Source organism: Lolium perenne, chromosome 5 (assembly GCF_019359855.2).
Source record: "Lolium perenne isolate Kyuss_39 chromosome 5, Kyuss_2.0, whole genome shotgun sequence".
In the NCBI taxonomy this organism is placed as follows: domain Eukaryota; kingdom Viridiplantae; phylum Streptophyta; class Magnoliopsida; order Poales; family Poaceae; genus Lolium; species Lolium perenne.
This window is the reverse complement of record NC_067248.2, coordinates 257,471,812-257,489,277: the sequence shown is the minus strand read 5'-3', so window position 1 is coordinate 257,489,277 and position 17,466 is coordinate 257,471,812. Positions and strand designations below refer to the sequence as shown.

Genomic DNA, 17,466 nt, shown 5'->3' with positions numbered 1-17,466 from the left:
TACACATATTTATTGAAATCGGTAAATTTGTATCACCAGCTGAGGCTCAATGTATATATATATACCTCGCCGGAGGTGGTGATTGCTAATTGCTTATCAACATCGCCGGAGGTGTTTGTCGACGGGCGTTCACCTCCATCAACAGTGCCCGTTCCTTCGTCATCACCTCGCTGACGACCTTCATCTTCACCGCCAAGGTTCAGATAAGAAGAGATATCGTCTTCTTCATCTTCTTGGGGCGGCACATAAAGAATGTCGCCGTTTATGATGCCGAAAAGATGTGCCTCGACTTCCGGATTATAGTTATACCTAATCGGGTCGGCTCTATCGTTCGCCATATGTTTCACTCCTGAAAACATGTACTAAAAACTAATTAATTGTGTATATGCCAGCATTATCGCGTAATTAATCCCGGTAAAGAAGGTGGCGGTGGCGAAAGGCGGGCGGCCTGGTGAAAGGGCGGTGGCGCCGGTGGTGAAAGGGCGCGTGGCGGTGGCGCGCGGTGGCGAAAGGGCGGTAGTGCACCGCCCCCTTCGATAGCGTAACAAAATTATAATTACACGGGGTCGGTGGCGAAAGGGCAATGGCAATACGCGCCGCGAACAAAAAAAAACCCCGCGCGTATACGGAGGGGGCGGCGCATCGCCGCCCCCCCTCGCCGCCCCCTCTCCGTATACGCGCGGGGTCGTGTACATTTTTTTTGTTAATTATCAAGTTTTATATACGTTTTTTTGTTAATTATCAAATTTTACGGTTTTTTTTGTTAATTATCAAGTTTTAAGTTATTTTACCGTTTTTGTTAAACTAATTAACTAGTTAAAATTAAAAAAAAGAAAAAAAAAGAAAAAATTCCGGCGGCCGCGGCGCCCCTCTCTCTCCTTTCCCACGATTCGATCTCTCTCACTGTGAGAGGCGCGCGGCCGCGCGCGCGGCAGGACTGCGGCCGGCCGGCCGGGGCGGCGCCGTTGAGGGCGGGCGAGCGAGGCGGCGGCGCGAGTCGTTCAAAGCAAGCGTGCGCTCGGTGGGCGTGGCGGCCGGTGATAGCGGCCGGCGGTGATAGCGGCGACGGCGTGGGCGAGAGGGGGCGGCGCGCGTGGGCCGGGGTGGGGCGGTGACGACGTACGGCGAGGAAGGACGGGGCGGCCGGACGCACGAGGACGACGACGGGCGCGGCGGCAACGGCGGGCGGCGTTGTCGAGGGCGAGGCGACACGGCGCGAGCCTCGGCGCGCGAAGAGGCGAAGAGGCGACGAGTCACTGCGAAGAAGATGAAGTGCGCAGGCGACGGCGCGAGTTTTTATACCAAATGGGCTTTAGTCGCGGTTGGGGACACCAACCGCAACTAAAGGGTGCCTTTAGTCGCGGTTGGTGTCCCCAACCGCGACTAAAGCCCATTTTTTGCCAGTTTTGCGGTTCCCGCGGAAATCACCTTTAGTCGCGGTTGGGGTCCCCAACCGCGACGAAAGGTGCATTTACAGTTTAAATTAAAACTAATTCAATTCAAAATCTGAAAAAAACAAATAATATATGAAAAAATTCAGAAATATAAAACTAATTCAATTCAAAATGTTAAAAATACAAATAACATATCAAAAAATTCAGAAACTAAAACTAATTCAATTCAAAATCTTAAAAATACAAATAATATATCAAAAAATTCAGAAAAATAAAACTAATTCATTTCAAAATTTTAAAAATACAAATAATATATCAAAAAATTCAGAAAAATAAAACTAATTCATTTAAAAATCTTATAAATACAAATAATATATCAAAAAATGCAGAAAAATAAAAATAATTCATTTCAAAATTTTAAAAATACAAATAATATATCAAAAAATTCAGAAAAATAAAACTAATTCATTTAAAAATCTTAAAAATACAAATAATATATCAAAAAAATCAGAGAAGTTCTTCCCGGCCACCTCTATCTTCCCACAAGTTCTTCCCGGCCCGTCTTCCCGCCAGTTCTTTCCCGCCTATGTCTTCCCGCCATTTCTTCACGCCTCTATCTTCCCGCGTATCGATGCTCCTTTTATAGGCACGGCGCCGCTTCTGCTTTGTATTGTTCCCCCGACAGGGCGTCGTGCGCTACCCACGCGTCCTTATCCTGCCGACAGCTTTAGTCACGGTTGCACCCTCCAGCCGGGACTAAAGCTTACCCAAACGTCCTTATCCCACCGGCAGTTTTGTTAGATGACACAAAAACCACATTTAGTCCCGGTTGCACCCACCAGCCGGGACTAAAGGTTACATGACCAGCTCTGGATTCCTCCTCTTCTTCCCGCATCTTTCTTCCCGCCACTTTCTTCCCGTCTCATGTCTTCCCGCTCCCATTTTCCCGCCATTTCTCACTACATATATGTAGCCCGGCTTGGCCAGCATTATCACATCTCTAGAATCTCTCATCACTCTCTCATGGCTTCCACTGCACCCACCCTAACCTACCAGCAGGTGGAGGAGCTTTGCGCCTCGAACTACCCTTGCCCACCGGGCTACCGCGTCCCCGCCGGCTAGAGCCTAAGCGCCGGAGGCGTGCCGGTCCCTCCCGTCCCTCAGGGTACTGCGCGCCGGGAGGCCATCACGAACCACTACTACCTCGATCTCACGCCAGAGCAGCAGATGAATCCCCGCTGGCATCCCGATAACCAGCATACTTGGGACGCCTTCTTCATCAATCGGCGTGACGAGGCGCTCGCCAGGTATGAGGAGGACGGTCTGCCTCCTGGGAACTTCCACGAGGCCGGCCGTCGGCTATGGTGGTACGGCCAGACTCTACAGAACTTCATGGACTAAATCACGGCCGGCGATATCCCCCGCCTGCGCTACCCTCAGTTTGAGCCACGAGCGCCGCCCGACGACAGCGACGACGACAACAGCGACGACAACGGCGGCAACTTAGAAGGCGACGACTACCATTACAACGGCGGCAACTATGAAGACTACGAGTATGCATATTATACGCCTAGGCAGGAGTATGACTAAGTCACTCCAAATTTCATGTATCATCAGTGGTATTTATGGCATGGCCAATCAATTTCGGCAATGCTAGATCTACCAAATCCCATGCAATTACGGCTCCTCTAGTCCTTTTCCCATTATACGCCTAGGCAGGAGTATGACTTAGTCACTCCAAATTTCATGTATCATCAGTGGTATCTCGAATCAATCGAATCATTCGAAAATGGACACCAAACACATCACAGATAATATAATTCACATGATCCATTGAACAAAGTTTGGTACAATAAATTATTACACATCATTTCTTCCCTTGTGTCCCTGCTTGCTTACGATTGGGCCGTATCCATGGAGCATCCTTATCATTTAACTTAATGCTTGGGTCGGTGTTCACTTTGAAGGGCGGAATTTCACCAAACATATTATAATCTTCTGACATATCTGTCTTGCCCTCCACTCCCACGATGATTGGAAAGAACAATGTGGCGCTTTGGATCATCGCATGATGTACTTATCGTTTTCTTATCTTTCCGTTTCCTCGGTTTGCTACTCATGTCCTTCACATAGAAAACCTGAGCGACATCTTTCGCTAGGACGAATGGTTCGTCAAGATAACCAAGATTGTTGAAATCCACCATTGTCATTCCGTATTGCTGGTCCACCTTTACCCCACCTCCTGTTAGCTTGAACCATTTGCACCGGAACAAAGGGACCTTAAAGGAGGGTCCATAGTCAAGTTCCCATATCTCCTCTATGTAACCATAATATGTGACCTTTTGCCCATTCTCGGTTGCTGCATCAAAGCGGACACCACTATTTTGGTTGGTGCTCTTTTTATCTTGGGCGATCGTGTAAAATGTATTCCCATTTATCTCGTACCCTTGGAAAGTCGTTATAGTCGAAGATGGTGTCTTGGCCAACATGTACAGCTGATCTACAACATGATCGTCATTCATTAAATGTTTTCTCAACCAACTGCCGAAAGTCTCCATGTGGGCCTGATACGTCCCAAACGTATCTATAATTTCTTATGTTCCATGCTACTTTTATGATGATACTCACATGTTTTATACACATTATATGTCATATTTATGCATTTTCTGGCACTAACCTATTGACGAGATGCCGAAGAGCCAGTTGCTGTTTTCTGCTGTTTTTGGTTTCAGAAATCCTAGTAAGGAAATATTCTCGGAATTGGACGAAATCAACGCCTAGGGGCCTATTTTTGCACGAAGCTTCCAGAAGTCCGAGGGAGAGATGAAGTGGGGCCACGAGGCGCCGCCACAACAGGGCGGCGCGGCCCAGCCCCTGGCCACGCGGCCCTGGCGTGTGGGGCCCTCGTGTGGCCCCCTGACCTGCCCTTCCGCCTACTTAAAGCCTCCGTCGCGAAACCCCCAGTACCGAGAGCCACGATACGGAAAACCTTACTGAGACGCCGCCGCCGCCAATCCCATATCGGGGGATTCAGGAGATCGCCTCCGGCACCCTGCCGGAGAGGGGAATCATCTCCCGGAGGACTCTTCACCGCCATGGTCGCCTCCGGAGTGATGAGTGAGTAGTTCACCCCTGGACTATGGGTCCATAGCAGTAGCTAGATGGTCGTCTTCTCCTTATGTGCTTCATTGTTGGATCTTGTGAGCTGCCTAACATGATCAAGATCATCTATTTGTAATGCTATATGTTGTGTTTGTCGGGATCCGATGGATAGAGAATACTATGTTATGGTGATTATCAATCTATTACCTATGTGTTGTTTATGATCTTGCATGCTCTCCGTTATTAGTAGAGGCTCTGGCCAAGTTTTTGCTCTTAACTCCAAGAGGGAGTATTTATGCTCGATAGTGGGTTCATGCCTCCATTAAATCTGGGACAAGTGATGAAAGTTCTAAGGATGTGGATGTGCTGTTGCCACTAGGGATAAAACATTGATGCTATGTCCAAGGATGTAGTTATTGATTACATTACGCACCATACTTAATGCAATTGTCTGTTGTTTGCAACTTAATACCGGAAGGGGTTCGGATGATAACCTGAAGGTGGACTTTTTAGGCATAGATGCATGCTGGATAGCGGTCTATGTACTTTGTCGTAATGCCCAATTAAATCTCACTATATTTATCATATCATGTATGTGCATTGTCATGCCCTCTCTATTTGTCAATTGCCCGACTGTAATTTGTTCACCCAACATGCTATTTATCTTATGGAGAGACACCTCTAGTGAACTGTGGACCCCGGTCCTATTCTTTACATCGCATACAATCTACTGCAATACTTGTTCTTTACTGTTTTCTGCAAACAATCATCTTCCACACAATACGGTTAATCCTTTGTTACAGCAAGCCGGTGAGATTGACAACCTCACTGTTTCGTTGGGGCAAAGTACTTTGGTTGTGTTGTGCAGGTTCCACGTTGGCACCGGAATCCCTGGTGTTGCGCCGCACTACATCCCGCTGCCATCAACCTTCAACGTGCTTCTTGGCTCCTCCTGGTTCGATAAACCTTGGTTTCTTTCTGAGGGAAAACTTGCTACTGTCTGCATCACACCTTCCTCTTGGGGTTCCCAACGGACGTATGTTAATTGCACGCATCAGGGCCTTCGTAATCCTGGATTCAGGCTTCCCCGGGTTGTCCTCGCGTAAAATATTCTTGTGTTTCTCAAAGTACGGAGCCACCAAGCTGGAATTGGTCAGAACTGTGTGGTGTGCTTCAGTCATAGAATGGCCGTCCATACATATCGTTGATTTCCTGCCGATCGTGCCTTTTCCACTTAGTCTCCCCTCGTGCCGCGATCGAGGAAGACCAATCGGCTTAAGGTCAGGAACAAAGTCAACACAGAACTCAATTACCTCCTCATTTCCATAGCCCTTGGCAATGCTTCCTTCTGGCCTAGCATGGTTACGAACATATTTCTTTAATACTCCCATGAACCTCTCAAAGGGGAACATATTGTGTAGAAATACACGTACACCAGGTCTGCCCCACAACTGTAAAAGTTCATCAACTAATGGCCTTAGGTACACATCGATGTCGTTGCCGGGTTGCTTCGGACCTTGGATGAGCACTGGCATCATAATGAACTTCCGCTTCATGCACAACCAAGGAGGAAGGTTGTAGATGCATAGAGTCACGGGCCAGGTGCTATGGCTGGAGCTCTGCTCGCCAAAAGGATTCATGCCATCTGTACTTAGACCAAATCTTATGTTCCTTGCGTTAGCTGCAAAATCTTTGAACTCTCTGTCGATCTTTCTCCATTACGTTCCATCTGCGGGGTGTCTCAACTGCCCGTCCGACTTACGGTCCTCTTTGTGCCATCGCAACAACTTGGCATGCTCTTTGTTCCTGAACAGACGTTTCAACCGTGGTATTATAGGAGCATACCACATCACCTTGGCGGGAACCCTCTTCCTGGGTTTCTGGCCCTCAACATCGTCACCAGGGTCATCGCCTCTGATCTTATAACGCAATGCAGTGCATACCGGGCATTCATTCAAATTCTCGTATTCACCGCGGTAGAGGATGCAGTCGTTGATGCATGCATGTATCTTCAGAACCTCTAAACCTAGAGGGCAGACAACCTTCTTTGCTTCGTACGTACTGGCGGGCAACTCGTTATTCTTTAGAAACATATTCTTCAACATTTTCAGCAAATTTTCAAATCCTGAGTCAGCTACACCTTCCTGTGCCTTCCATTTCAGCAAATCCAGTGTGCAGCCCAGCTTTTTCAGACCATTATCGCATCCGGGGTACAGCGACTTTTTGTGATCCTCTAACATGCGATCCAAATTCTCCCTCTCCTTTTCAGTTTCGCAGCTTCTCCGTGCATCAGCAATGGTCCGACCAAGATCATCAGCGGGCTCATCACGTGCCTCTTCTTCACCTTCCCCTTCACCTTCCCCACCTTCAGCATCCTCCATGAAAGTATCACCAAAATGATCAAGATAGTTGTCATCGATGAAATCATCCCCTTCTTCATCTTCTTCCATTATAACCCCTCTTTCTCCATGCTTGGTCCAACAATTATAGCTGGCATGAAACCCTGCCGAAGCAGGTGCATGTGAACATCTCTTGAGGAAGAGTAACCCTTCTGATTCTTACAGGCAACACATGGACAGATAACAAAACCCCCCTGCTTGTTCGCATTAGCCACTCCGAGGAAATCTTTCAAACCCGTAATGAACTCGCCGGAGAGTCGGTTACCGTACATCCATTGCCGATTCATCTGCATTATTATAATATAAAATATATAATTAACCATCATGCATTTGTTAAACTAACTAGCTACAAACAATAGAAATTAAACAATGAACTACACACATGCATATTTTATCAATGACACATGAAAGGTTCAAGTTGCTAACCGCGATCGAGGAGGAAAAAATAAATGAGGAAGCTCAAGTGTGGCTCCGACACTTCATATCATGTTTGTTTCATGCTCTCTTGGGGCATTTCATCAAACACCTTGTGTGCATAAGAGGAACCAAAAGCAAACCTAACACCCCCTTGTGAAGTTTGTGAAGAGAATGGCTCCAAATGGCTAAGTGCTGGCTGCTGGATTGGTATATATAGGGGAGGGGCTTTAGTCGCGGTTGGCCTGGCAAACCGTGACTAAAGGTGCCCGAAGGCGACTAAAGCCCCTCACCTGCACCAGCTGGCCAGCGAGCGTCCTGGGCCCAGGCCTTTGGTCGCGGTTCGCCTCCCGAACCGCGACTAAAGGTCCCATTAGTCACGGTTCGAAATATTTGGGGACTGGGGCTGGATGGAAGGCCCTTTTTCCACCAGTGTGACGATTCAGGTCAGTCGCTACAGGGACCAATGAACAGTGTCGTCGCTACAGTGTCGTCGCTACAGTGTTGGTCTCAATCTCTGCCTTTCATTTTCGATCCAAGGATCAAGATTGTCAGGTCAGGGTACTGTACCTCTGTCTTGCTTCTTGCAGGGTAGAGAATTCGCGCCGATTGGGGTCACGAGTGGTGATGCTCAACTTTCCGACGAAAAAAAGCTAGTTTAAAGTTGAGGTAACGTCGATCCTGCTTATGAATGCATGCATGCAGTTAAGCTAGGTTGCTTGTGAGATGAGGTCTTCATTACAAAAATAACCTGGTCCCCTCCGGTGCATTGCATGCGTGAAACAAACCGTACGTAGTACGTGCTGTGCGTTCTTAACTCAGTTTCATTGTTGACTAGCAGTGGATCGATCAGTACTAAGGCTGGTGCCAACGCGGGCGGCAGCGCGGGCGGTACCGCCCGCCGCCGGGCGAGAGAGGGGCGGGAGTGGGGCGGGACGGGAGCGCGGGGCGCTGCGGCTGGCGCCGGGCGGTACCGCCCGCTGCCGCCCGGCTCCCGCCCGCGTTGGCGGCGACAGCGCGGCGACAGCGGGGCGATAGGCGGGGCGGCGCGGTGGCGGGGCGGGGCGAGAGAGGGGCGAGAGAGAGAGAGGGGTGGCGGAATCGCCGGCGAGCGGCGGAGACCGGCGGCGCAGCCGTCGGCTTGGCTGCGTGCTGGAGGAAGAAGAGAAAGGGGGTTTTGCAGAAAACCCCCTAGACTTTAGGATTTGCTTAGGAAAAATAAAAATATGGTAGGATTTAGCATTTTGGGGTGTTTTGAGCCAAATTTTGAGGGGCTTTTTGCACACAAATTTAAATAGAGCAAACAACCACATTGGCAACATTGTTGCAAACCTTTTTAGTGCAAATTTTTATGTAATTTTTTTTATGATTTAATCGGTAACAATTTTAGTTCAATAAAATAATTTCCTTGTATTATTTTTAATGTTGTAATCTCAAAAAGAAATGATGTCGAGGAGAGAGAAATGGTGATGTGGAGGAGAGAGAAGTGAGAGTGGGGACTATAGCCCGTGCATTGGCACCGTGGGGTGAGAGTGGGGTGAGAGTGGGGTGAGAGTGAGAGAAAAGCTGACGTGGCGGGGCGGGAGTCGGGCGGTGCATTGGCACCAGCCTAACTAGCTAGGTCTGCAGAACTTAACACACTCTAGATTAGGCAGCTAGTATATAAAACTAACTGATCAATGCTGTTGCTCGCTAGCTTTGCTCCTAGTTGATCACAGCATATGCGTGGCCTTCCATGTCAGACGAAAAAGCGATGGCATTAAGAGGAATATTGAGGCCACATCTGAATCTTGAGCTGGCCAGTTCTGTTTGGTAGCTTCGTGGTACATGAGGTACCTACCCTAGCTAGTCCTTGGTAGTAAAACGATTTCAGAGCAGCACGATATCATCTCTTGCATGCATGCTGCTATGGTACTGCACTCCTGTGCTATATCTAGCACCATTGCACCAGCTGCAGTAATTTCATCGATCAGACCTTAAAGTTGGTTTCGTCGCCTTATCCATAGGATAGGAGTGAAAGCACATCAGAGTAGTGCGCCGGTTGATGGGTTGATCAGAGGACGTGGATAAATACATTCGTGATGATTGTTCCTATGACTATGTATACGGGCGCAGTAGGGGTAGCTGGGAGCGTAGAAGCTAGGAGACAATCGATTTGACGAGACAAGCGACGGTAAAATGCCATGCAGCTAGATGCGCACCAGTTCATGTTTCTTCGCGCGTGGTGGATCGGAGATGTATATGGAGATCTTGATCGAGCTCGAGCACCCGGTCAATACGTGTAGCAGTGCAACGCCGGTAAGGCCCGATCGGGTAGAGGGCTCTGTTACACGGCTTTAGCTAGTTCCTACAGCGTGTAACAGGTAACAGACCTCTAATTGCAAAAAAAAAAACCTGTTAGAGCTAGTACCAAGAGAAAGCTAAGCTATCGGAATTGCTTCACACACGATAATACACGTCCGATCCTTGTACGATTCTTCTTCCATCTCGTGCTAGTTAAGCCGGTGCTAAATCCAGCTAAACCTAAACCCCGAACACCATCAAAATCTGACCGATCCCATCTCTTCGGCTCTTCCTCCTCTTTTTCATGAGCCCACACCCAAGCGGCGCAAAGAGATAAGGCAAAATGTGATTAAAAAAAGATAAATAAGGCAAATTAAAAAGAGGTGTACTTGAGTGCGCACCATCTCTAAACTCGCATCTCCTCGCTGAAAGGGTATGGTGATCCCGATTTTGCTTTTTTTACTGCCCACCGAAACCCAATCCAAGCCCAACACAAGGCTCGATGAGTATACATGACCAATGTATCGATACGCCACGACCCCATGTGGGTCTCACATGCTAAGCTAATCACCGTGATTAGCTTCCACGTCTGTGCATGCATTATTTTTCATCGGCACTGAAGATCCGAGGCTGATGTTCCCCGCCGCCGTTGGGTAAAATGCGGCGTTGGTTGCCCGTCCGACCACGCTCGGACCTGTTCAGGGCCTCCTCGCTTTTCGCATCTCGCTGCCGCCGATCGTGAAGCCCCCCCGCGGATCCACGACCATGGAAGGGCGCGCCACCGGATTCTTACAAATGTAAACGAAAAACCCATGAGATGTCGATTGAACGCATTTACCATTGCCCTATCGTCGTGATCTTCCTCCTCGAACGTCTCCACGTCGTCCAGACTGTTGATCTTCAGCCCCGCCGCCTTCTTCTCCTGCCTCTCCAAGTTCTTGATGCCCTTCTTCTTCAAGTGGCGGATTTGCGCGTCCGTCTCATACAATCGCTTCTTCTTAGTCGGGGCCGCCACGACGGAGCTGATGGCCGACTAGCCCCAAGCAGAGCTTGGCGGCAGCTCCGGCCACATCTGGTGCGGGCCACTTCTTCTCCACATCAACCGCGAGCAAGAGCAGCGAGAGAGCGTGCGAGAGCGAGTGTACGCGTGCGGCTGCTAGGCTGCTAGACCTAGGATTTCCCGATTTGGGGATTGAATTTGGATGAAAGTGGCTTTTGTAATTTATAGGAGTGGCGGTTCCCGGCCACGTGTGTACGCGTACGTGTATAATACTAAGAGATTCGGGCCATGCTTCTACATGGGCTGTACAAACCCACAATATTTTCCCGACGGTCAATCGTGCCCCCATTTTCTGCTGGGCGTCCCCCGGGGGATCTGATTTCCCAGCCCCCGGGTCGCCAGCCGTTGGATGGAACAACCTCCACCGTACGATCTGGTCGGAATTAAGACATTGTCCCGCTTTTGCTGCCGGGCAGCAAAAACTTGCGAATTGCAGCAAAACAGCTAAATCAGCTTCCCCCGTCGCCAACCTCTCCTCTCGGGCGCCAAGCTCTCCGGCACTGGCGACGGCCGCGCGGCAACCGCCGGAGACAAGCCCCTGCAGCAACCTCCGCCGCGTGATCCATGGCGCATCTGCTCCGATCCGTGCTGTACCCTCCTCCAGGCCATAAGAACCACCTAGTCCCACCGCCAATTGTTGCTTCAAGCTCTGGATCTAACCAGGGTCCTCGCCGGCGAGCTGCGGCAGATACGGCGAACGCCAGAGCAGGAGAGCCGTTGCAGCAACCCATCCATGGAAGATTCAACAACCCTCCGGTGTTTTTCAACCAGAACCCCGAAGATGACCAACCAGCTGCATCGGTGAGTTCTTCTCTCTGAATCTCCACGAGTTCTGCTGCTGCAGTTTGCTTCTATGCTGCAAAAAAACTTGTAGACCTAGTAACCGTGTAGCCAGGTGATGAAAATTGCTACACGTGATGGAATTGGCCTTTGTATTAAGAAATATTTGTGCTCATGCAGCAATGATGCTGCATATAAAATTATTGCTACAAATATAGTGCTGCACATATTCTTCATCATATATAGTTGGTCATTTATACTTCTCAAAAAAAAGTTCAACAGTAAAAAAAAGTGCTGCAGAGGTAGTCTGGATTTTGGACTGCATATTGCTACAGAAAAAGTTGCTTCTAGCTACAAGACTATAACAACAATTCATGTTATGTCGACAGGGGTTTGTTGCCGACAGCATCCTTCAAGGTTTTGACCTCAACAAGCCAGCGCAAACAGAAGGTTATGATGGTGCTGATCAAGATGGGAATGATGCAGCAAAATTTGTTCCTGGACCAAATAGTACAGCAAGTGCAGGTGCTTCCAATGTTGCTGAAGAAGATGGTGAAGAAATTTGTTCACAGCGTGTGGTTCCATTTGTTGGGATGATGTTCGATGACCTTGAAGTAGCAAAACAAGTATACAATGACTATGCGTGGAAGCTTGGTTTCGGCACACGCATTGGAAACACCAAGTATAGCACAGCACGAGGAGTGCCAAAGGACACAATACTGAGCAGAGTGTTTGAGTGTGTGCATACTGGTAAACCAGCAGCTGAATGTAAGAATGCTGCTGCGAGAAGCAAAGAAGCTGCTGCAAAAGTAAAAGAAGCTTCTGTTGATATGAGCAACATTGGTGAGCAAAAGTCAAGAAGCAAACAAGCTGGTTCTGAGATGGACGTGAACGAATCAAAGCAGCGTAATATTTTGCTTCGATGTGACTGTAAAGCACATATGGTTGTTGGGAAGCGGAATGGCCATTGGTCTGTCACTGTTTTTAAAGAAGATCACACCCACCCAATGGTGAAGCTAGCAGGGAGGCGACGCTACTACAGATCACATAGGAAAGTCCCAGAAGAAGATTTCCAATTCCTACAGACGCTACATAATCAAAACATTACAACCGCTCAGATAATGGGTTGTCTAGGAAGTGTGCATGGTGGCGACCCAAGGACGCTAGGCTACGTGAAGAGAGATGTGTCTAACATAAGGACAATGCTGCGAGAGGAAGTATCACAGCGTGATATGAGCATGGTGATTGAGTACTTTGAACGCAGGAAAGCAGAAAGTCCAAATTTCTTTTATGACACACAAGTTGATTCAAACAATGCTGTCAGAGGATTATTCTGGGTGGATGGAAGGACCAGAGCACTATACCCCAAGTACAAGGACTGTGTTTTCTTCGACACAACCTTTTGCACCAACAAGTATAATCTTCCTTTTGCTCCAATCGTGGGAATAAATAACCACACACATACGATTGTTCTAGGTTGTGCTTTGCTACCGGATGAAACAACAGAAACATTTAAGTGGGTATTTGAAAGGTGGATGCTCGCAATGAATCAGATGCACCCAGATCATATAATGACAGACCAGGACCAGGCTATGGCTACTGCAATTGACAAGGTATTTCCAAATTCAGTACACAGATGCTGCTGCTACCATGTGCTGCACCTAGCAAGGAAAAAGCTTGGTCCAAATTTGGGAGAAGGCCATCCATTTGCAGATGCATTTTACTCATGCATATATGGAACTGATACTATTGAGGAGTTTGAATTCTGCTGGCAGCATATGCTGCGAAGCTTCGACATGGCAGAGAACAACCACCTCAATAATATGTGGAAGAGCAGAAAGACATGGGCACCAGTTTACTTCAGGAAAAGTTTTTTCCCATTCACAAGCACAACTGGAAGATCGGAAGGCCTTAACTCATACTTCAAGACATTGGTTCGCCCTAGTGACTCCGTGTGGAATTTCGTGCAGCAGTATGAGTTGTGCCAGAATTTGATGCTGGATCGTGAAGACAATGCGGGCTTCACAATGGAGACGACGACAGCAAAGCTTTGGGGCAGGTGAGACTCTTCCATGCTACACAACACTTATACATTGTCCCCCCAATGAATATGTAGCATTGTTTTATTATTACTGGAGCATTTACTAATTACATTTGTGACAAAAACAAAATGCAGTTACAGCATTGAAGAACAGGCATTGAAATTTTACACAAGGGAAGTCTTCGACAGGTTCCAAAAAATGGTTCAGAGTTCAACAAGATTTTACCCTATCCATGTAGAGGCAGAAGGCTTATGTTTTGATCTTGTTCCAAATCAAGACCTTGATGTGAAAACTTATCGGGTTGCAGTTAACCCTGAAGAAGGATTGTACACATGTGGATGCAACATGTTTGAGATGTGTGGTTTAATATGCCCACATATCATTAGGGTGATGGTGCACCTCAATGTGCAGCAAATACCAGGAAGATATATGCTTGAAAGGTGGTCTGCAGCAGCAACAACACATGCCCCTGAACCTGGGACAAATACAATCAGATTTGGTGTCCCAACAAGTAACACACTCAAGTACAACTCACTGTGCAGAAAGATGAACCAGTTGGCATCTGACGCATGCTTTGATGATGATACATATGTTGCTGTATCCCGCATTGTTGACGAAGCAAGCAAAGTTGTTGCTACAATGCTGAAAGCAAAAGGTCAAGTGCAGCAGGAAGGAGAAGGTTATCAGCATAGACAGAGTGAGGACCCGGAGACAGCAAAACTCGAAGCTCCACGGCAACAAACAACAACAAGATAGATGGTACTGCAAGTCACCAGGTGAAGAATCCTCCACGTACGAAGCCAAAAGGTCGCCCAAAGATAACAGAAAAGCGGAGGAAGACATTGGTCGAGCTGCGGGATGAGGCAAATGAGAAGAGAAGGAAGAAGCAAAGTGAACCTAAAACACCAAAAGAGCCAAAACCAAAGAGGAAGTACAGGAAGAAGAAGTGCCCATTCTGTGGTGATGAAGATCACATATCTGTAAAGGATTGCAAGTACATGAAAATTGCTTTGGCTAGAGAAGATGCAATGCAAGCGGGAGCAGATTTGACGTTATAGATTGCTTCAGCGAGGAATTATACATTTAATTCTGAAAAATGTTGAGATATGTTACAGATGCTTACAATTATAGTATACAAAGTTACAAATGTTGATAAAATGCTACGTATGCTACATTGTTGATTTTCTACCCCAGGCTGTCTTATATTTATTTTGTAACCTGGATAGTGTAAAATGATATCGACAAAAATTGCAGCAACAAACAGATGATGCAGATGCAGCACTTTTAGCTTGTGAAAACAGCATAATAGATATGAGTTTGCAGCAACAAATTAATTCCAGTCAGGAACATACTATATTTGTCATACTGGGGACACAAAAGGGATCATTTGAATTGACAACTTCTTGATGGTTGAAGCATTGAAGCATTTTATTGTATCATCGTGTTTGCATCATAGTACAAAATGGAAAAGCTCAACCTAATTGCTTGCAAAAGATGCATGTTGAAAAATAAAAGGTTAGGTAACATTTGGTTTGAAGCAAAACTTGTTTATTACATTGTCGTGGAGATAAACTCTTTGTGTGAAGCAACACTTAAAAATGACGGAAGTGCATGTACCACAGGTAAAATTGATGACAGCAAAAATATATGAGCATGGTAGCAAAGTGGGTTATGTATTTACAAGAAACAAAATCAACTTATGTAGCAAGTAAAAAGAGAATGATACTTGGAAAAGACCATAAAACATGAGAATACTTGTCATACTTAAACTCAAAACATCATCCATATTCCAGAGCCAACATTAAACTTATATCTGGTAGATTGTACTGAGAAAAACATAAAAAGAACTGATCATTCAACTAACAGGTCCAACATATAGAACCATCACCAGAAGCCTAGTTCTACTCCATGTTCCAGTACATGGTTACAGTTACAAAAGGCAGCAACACCATGTGTTTTGAACAAAAAGCTAAACTATCCCTGCTGCAAATCCTCGTTCATTATCACGTCGACATCATCACTCTGGTTATCCCTGTTGTCGATTAGGCTTGCTGCGAGCAACCTTCGAAAATCTGGAACTACATCATTCTCGAAATTTGGCATGACTTTCCCATTGAAGTGCTCCATGTAAAGAATGCTGTAGAATCCACAGTCATACCTGCATCAACCAAAAAAAATGGTGAAAAACAAAGTAAAAAGAGGAAAGAAGCAGAGAAACATTATGACTGTATCATTTAATTGTCAAAAAACAGTGAAGCAAACTTACAAAGTGTCTTGCTGTGGATGGTCAGGTGTGGTTTCCTTGAATTTCCCAAAGTCAACCCATTAAACTTTGGACTCGTTTGCAGTCCGGACGAAGTTGGAGAACTTTGGAAAAAACAAACAGCATGGGATAGTAAGGACAAAAATAGTTGAAGCAAAACATTAAGAAAAAAAGGTGGAAATTGCTACCAAGTTGTTTGCTGCTTTTGCTAAGCTGCTCACACCATTCTCTGGCATCATTGAATCAAAAATGTGAAATTGCTTGCACAGCAAGTTGATGCAGCATACAATCCAGTGATCGGCTTGTACAATGGGCAGGTAAAGCTACATACAAACAGAGAGATAATTTAAGAATGAAGAAGATATACATGCATGAGAAACCTTGAAATTGCTCACAGAAACAAGAACACACACGAAAAACTCACCATGTCATCTTTCAGAATTTTGAATTTGCTACATGCAATTTTGAACTCTTTCATGACAGAGGCAGGGTCAAAAGTAGAGGTTTCTACAGCAAGCTTTTCCTGTATGTTTGGAAAACAATAAAAGATGATGAAACAAGTGATAACATTGGACAAGCTTGGAAGAGAAAAATGCAATAAATTACTCACCGCAAAGTACGGAGAGAAAGCATATCTCTTGTGATTTCGGGGATTCTTCTCAGCACTTGCTTTTGCTGCATGATTGAACTTCTCTGTCCAAACTGCCATCACTACATTGCTCAAATATTGGCGTGGACGAAGAGCTCCAATGAAGGACTTGTACGAGCAAAAGAATCGACCAATCTTCAGAAACTCTTTGCTGCAGCAATGGAAAACCAACAAACACTTTTATTTCCAAAGAATGAAGGAAAAAGGGTAAGATGAAACACAAAACCCATGCAGCAAAAAATAAACAAAAATGACACGGAGGACTCACGCCACTTCATTCTTCTTCTTCCTCTTGAATTTCCGTCCATGTGAAACATATTTGTCGTACTTACGCACAACATCTTGAGAGACCTTAATCTTCTTCAGCTTCGGAGGAGAGAGTTCACCCTTGGCAGCCCTCTTGTACCTAGTTTTCTTTTCAACAGTTTTAGCACCAGTACTAGCATCTTTTGTGACAACATCTGCAGCAACATCTGAAGCAGAAAAACACAGACAAAAACCATTTTATGCTGTGAAAAGCAAGTGAGTACTAAAAATAAACATTTAAACAAAAAGAAGGAATGTAGCAACAATTATTATGTAAAGTAGCCAAAACAGTATACATAATGTAGCAACAAAAAAATGAAAATGCAGCAAATGAACATTTTAAGCTCAAGGAATACCAGAAGGAGAAGGGCTTCTTTCAGCCACAACAACAGTTGAGCCCACATTTAAAGGAATACCAGCAATCAGACTTAGTTTGCCATCGGCAGCAAAAAGTTTAGCTCTCTTAATAACTGAAACATCTGCAAAAACTTTCAAAACTTAGTAAACATGAACAATGAAAGATGAAAAAAAACTTGCTTAGGCAAAAATGACCTGTGTTTGTAGGATGTTGCGGTGACACGTTCTCGCCCAAGTGATCTTCAGCATCCCTGGATGGTATGGGTGGTGTTGTACCCTCCATAACTTTAGGCTGCTCAGAAGCTAGTAAAAAGAACAGATAGTTAGACGATCAAAAAACTACAATTACAACACATAAATAAAGCAAATGTGTCGTCAAAGCTTACATGTGTCGTCAAGCTTCACTACGAAGGAACA

The 17,466-nt window shown here is 46.1% G+C and overlaps 2 protein-coding genes and 1 long non-coding RNA gene across 3 annotated transcripts; 1 reads left to right on the top strand and 2 right to left on the bottom strand.

The window, feature by feature from the left end:
- The first annotated feature begins 11,216 nt into the window (after positions 1-11,216).
- Positions 11,217-14,532, top strand: LOC127304378 (protein FAR1-RELATED SEQUENCE 5-like). Its single transcript, XM_071821172.1, has 4 exons — positions 11,217-11,453; positions 11,822-13,491; positions 13,609-14,134; positions 14,251-14,532. The coding sequence occupies exons 1-4, from the start codon at positions 11,217-11,219 to the stop codon at positions 14,530-14,532; spliced, it is 2,715 nt and encodes a 904-aa protein (XP_071677273.1).
- A 711-nt stretch (positions 14,533-15,243) lies between these two features.
- On the bottom strand, positions 15,244-16,990 carry LOC127298384 (uncharacterized). Its single transcript, XM_071821171.1, has 7 exons — positions 16,957-16,990; positions 16,655-16,859; positions 16,348-16,537; positions 16,162-16,260; positions 15,926-16,060; positions 15,741-15,841; positions 15,244-15,632 (listed from the first exon to the last, which is right to left on the bottom strand). Exons 1-6 carry the CDS (start codon positions 16,988-16,990, stop codon positions 15,800-15,802), a joined length of 705 nt encoding a protein of 234 aa, XP_071677272.1. The 3' UTR covers positions 15,244-15,632; positions 15,741-15,799.
- Positions 16,991-17,043: 53 nt separating this feature from the next.
- Positions 17,044-17,454, bottom strand: LOC127298383 (uncharacterized). The gene is made up of 3 exons (XR_007849725.2): positions 17,436-17,454; positions 17,245-17,352; positions 17,044-17,171 (listed from the first exon to the last, which is right to left on the bottom strand). It is a non-coding gene; the product is annotated as an uncharacterized lncRNA (long non-coding RNA).
- Positions 17,455-17,466: the final 12 nt, after the last annotated feature.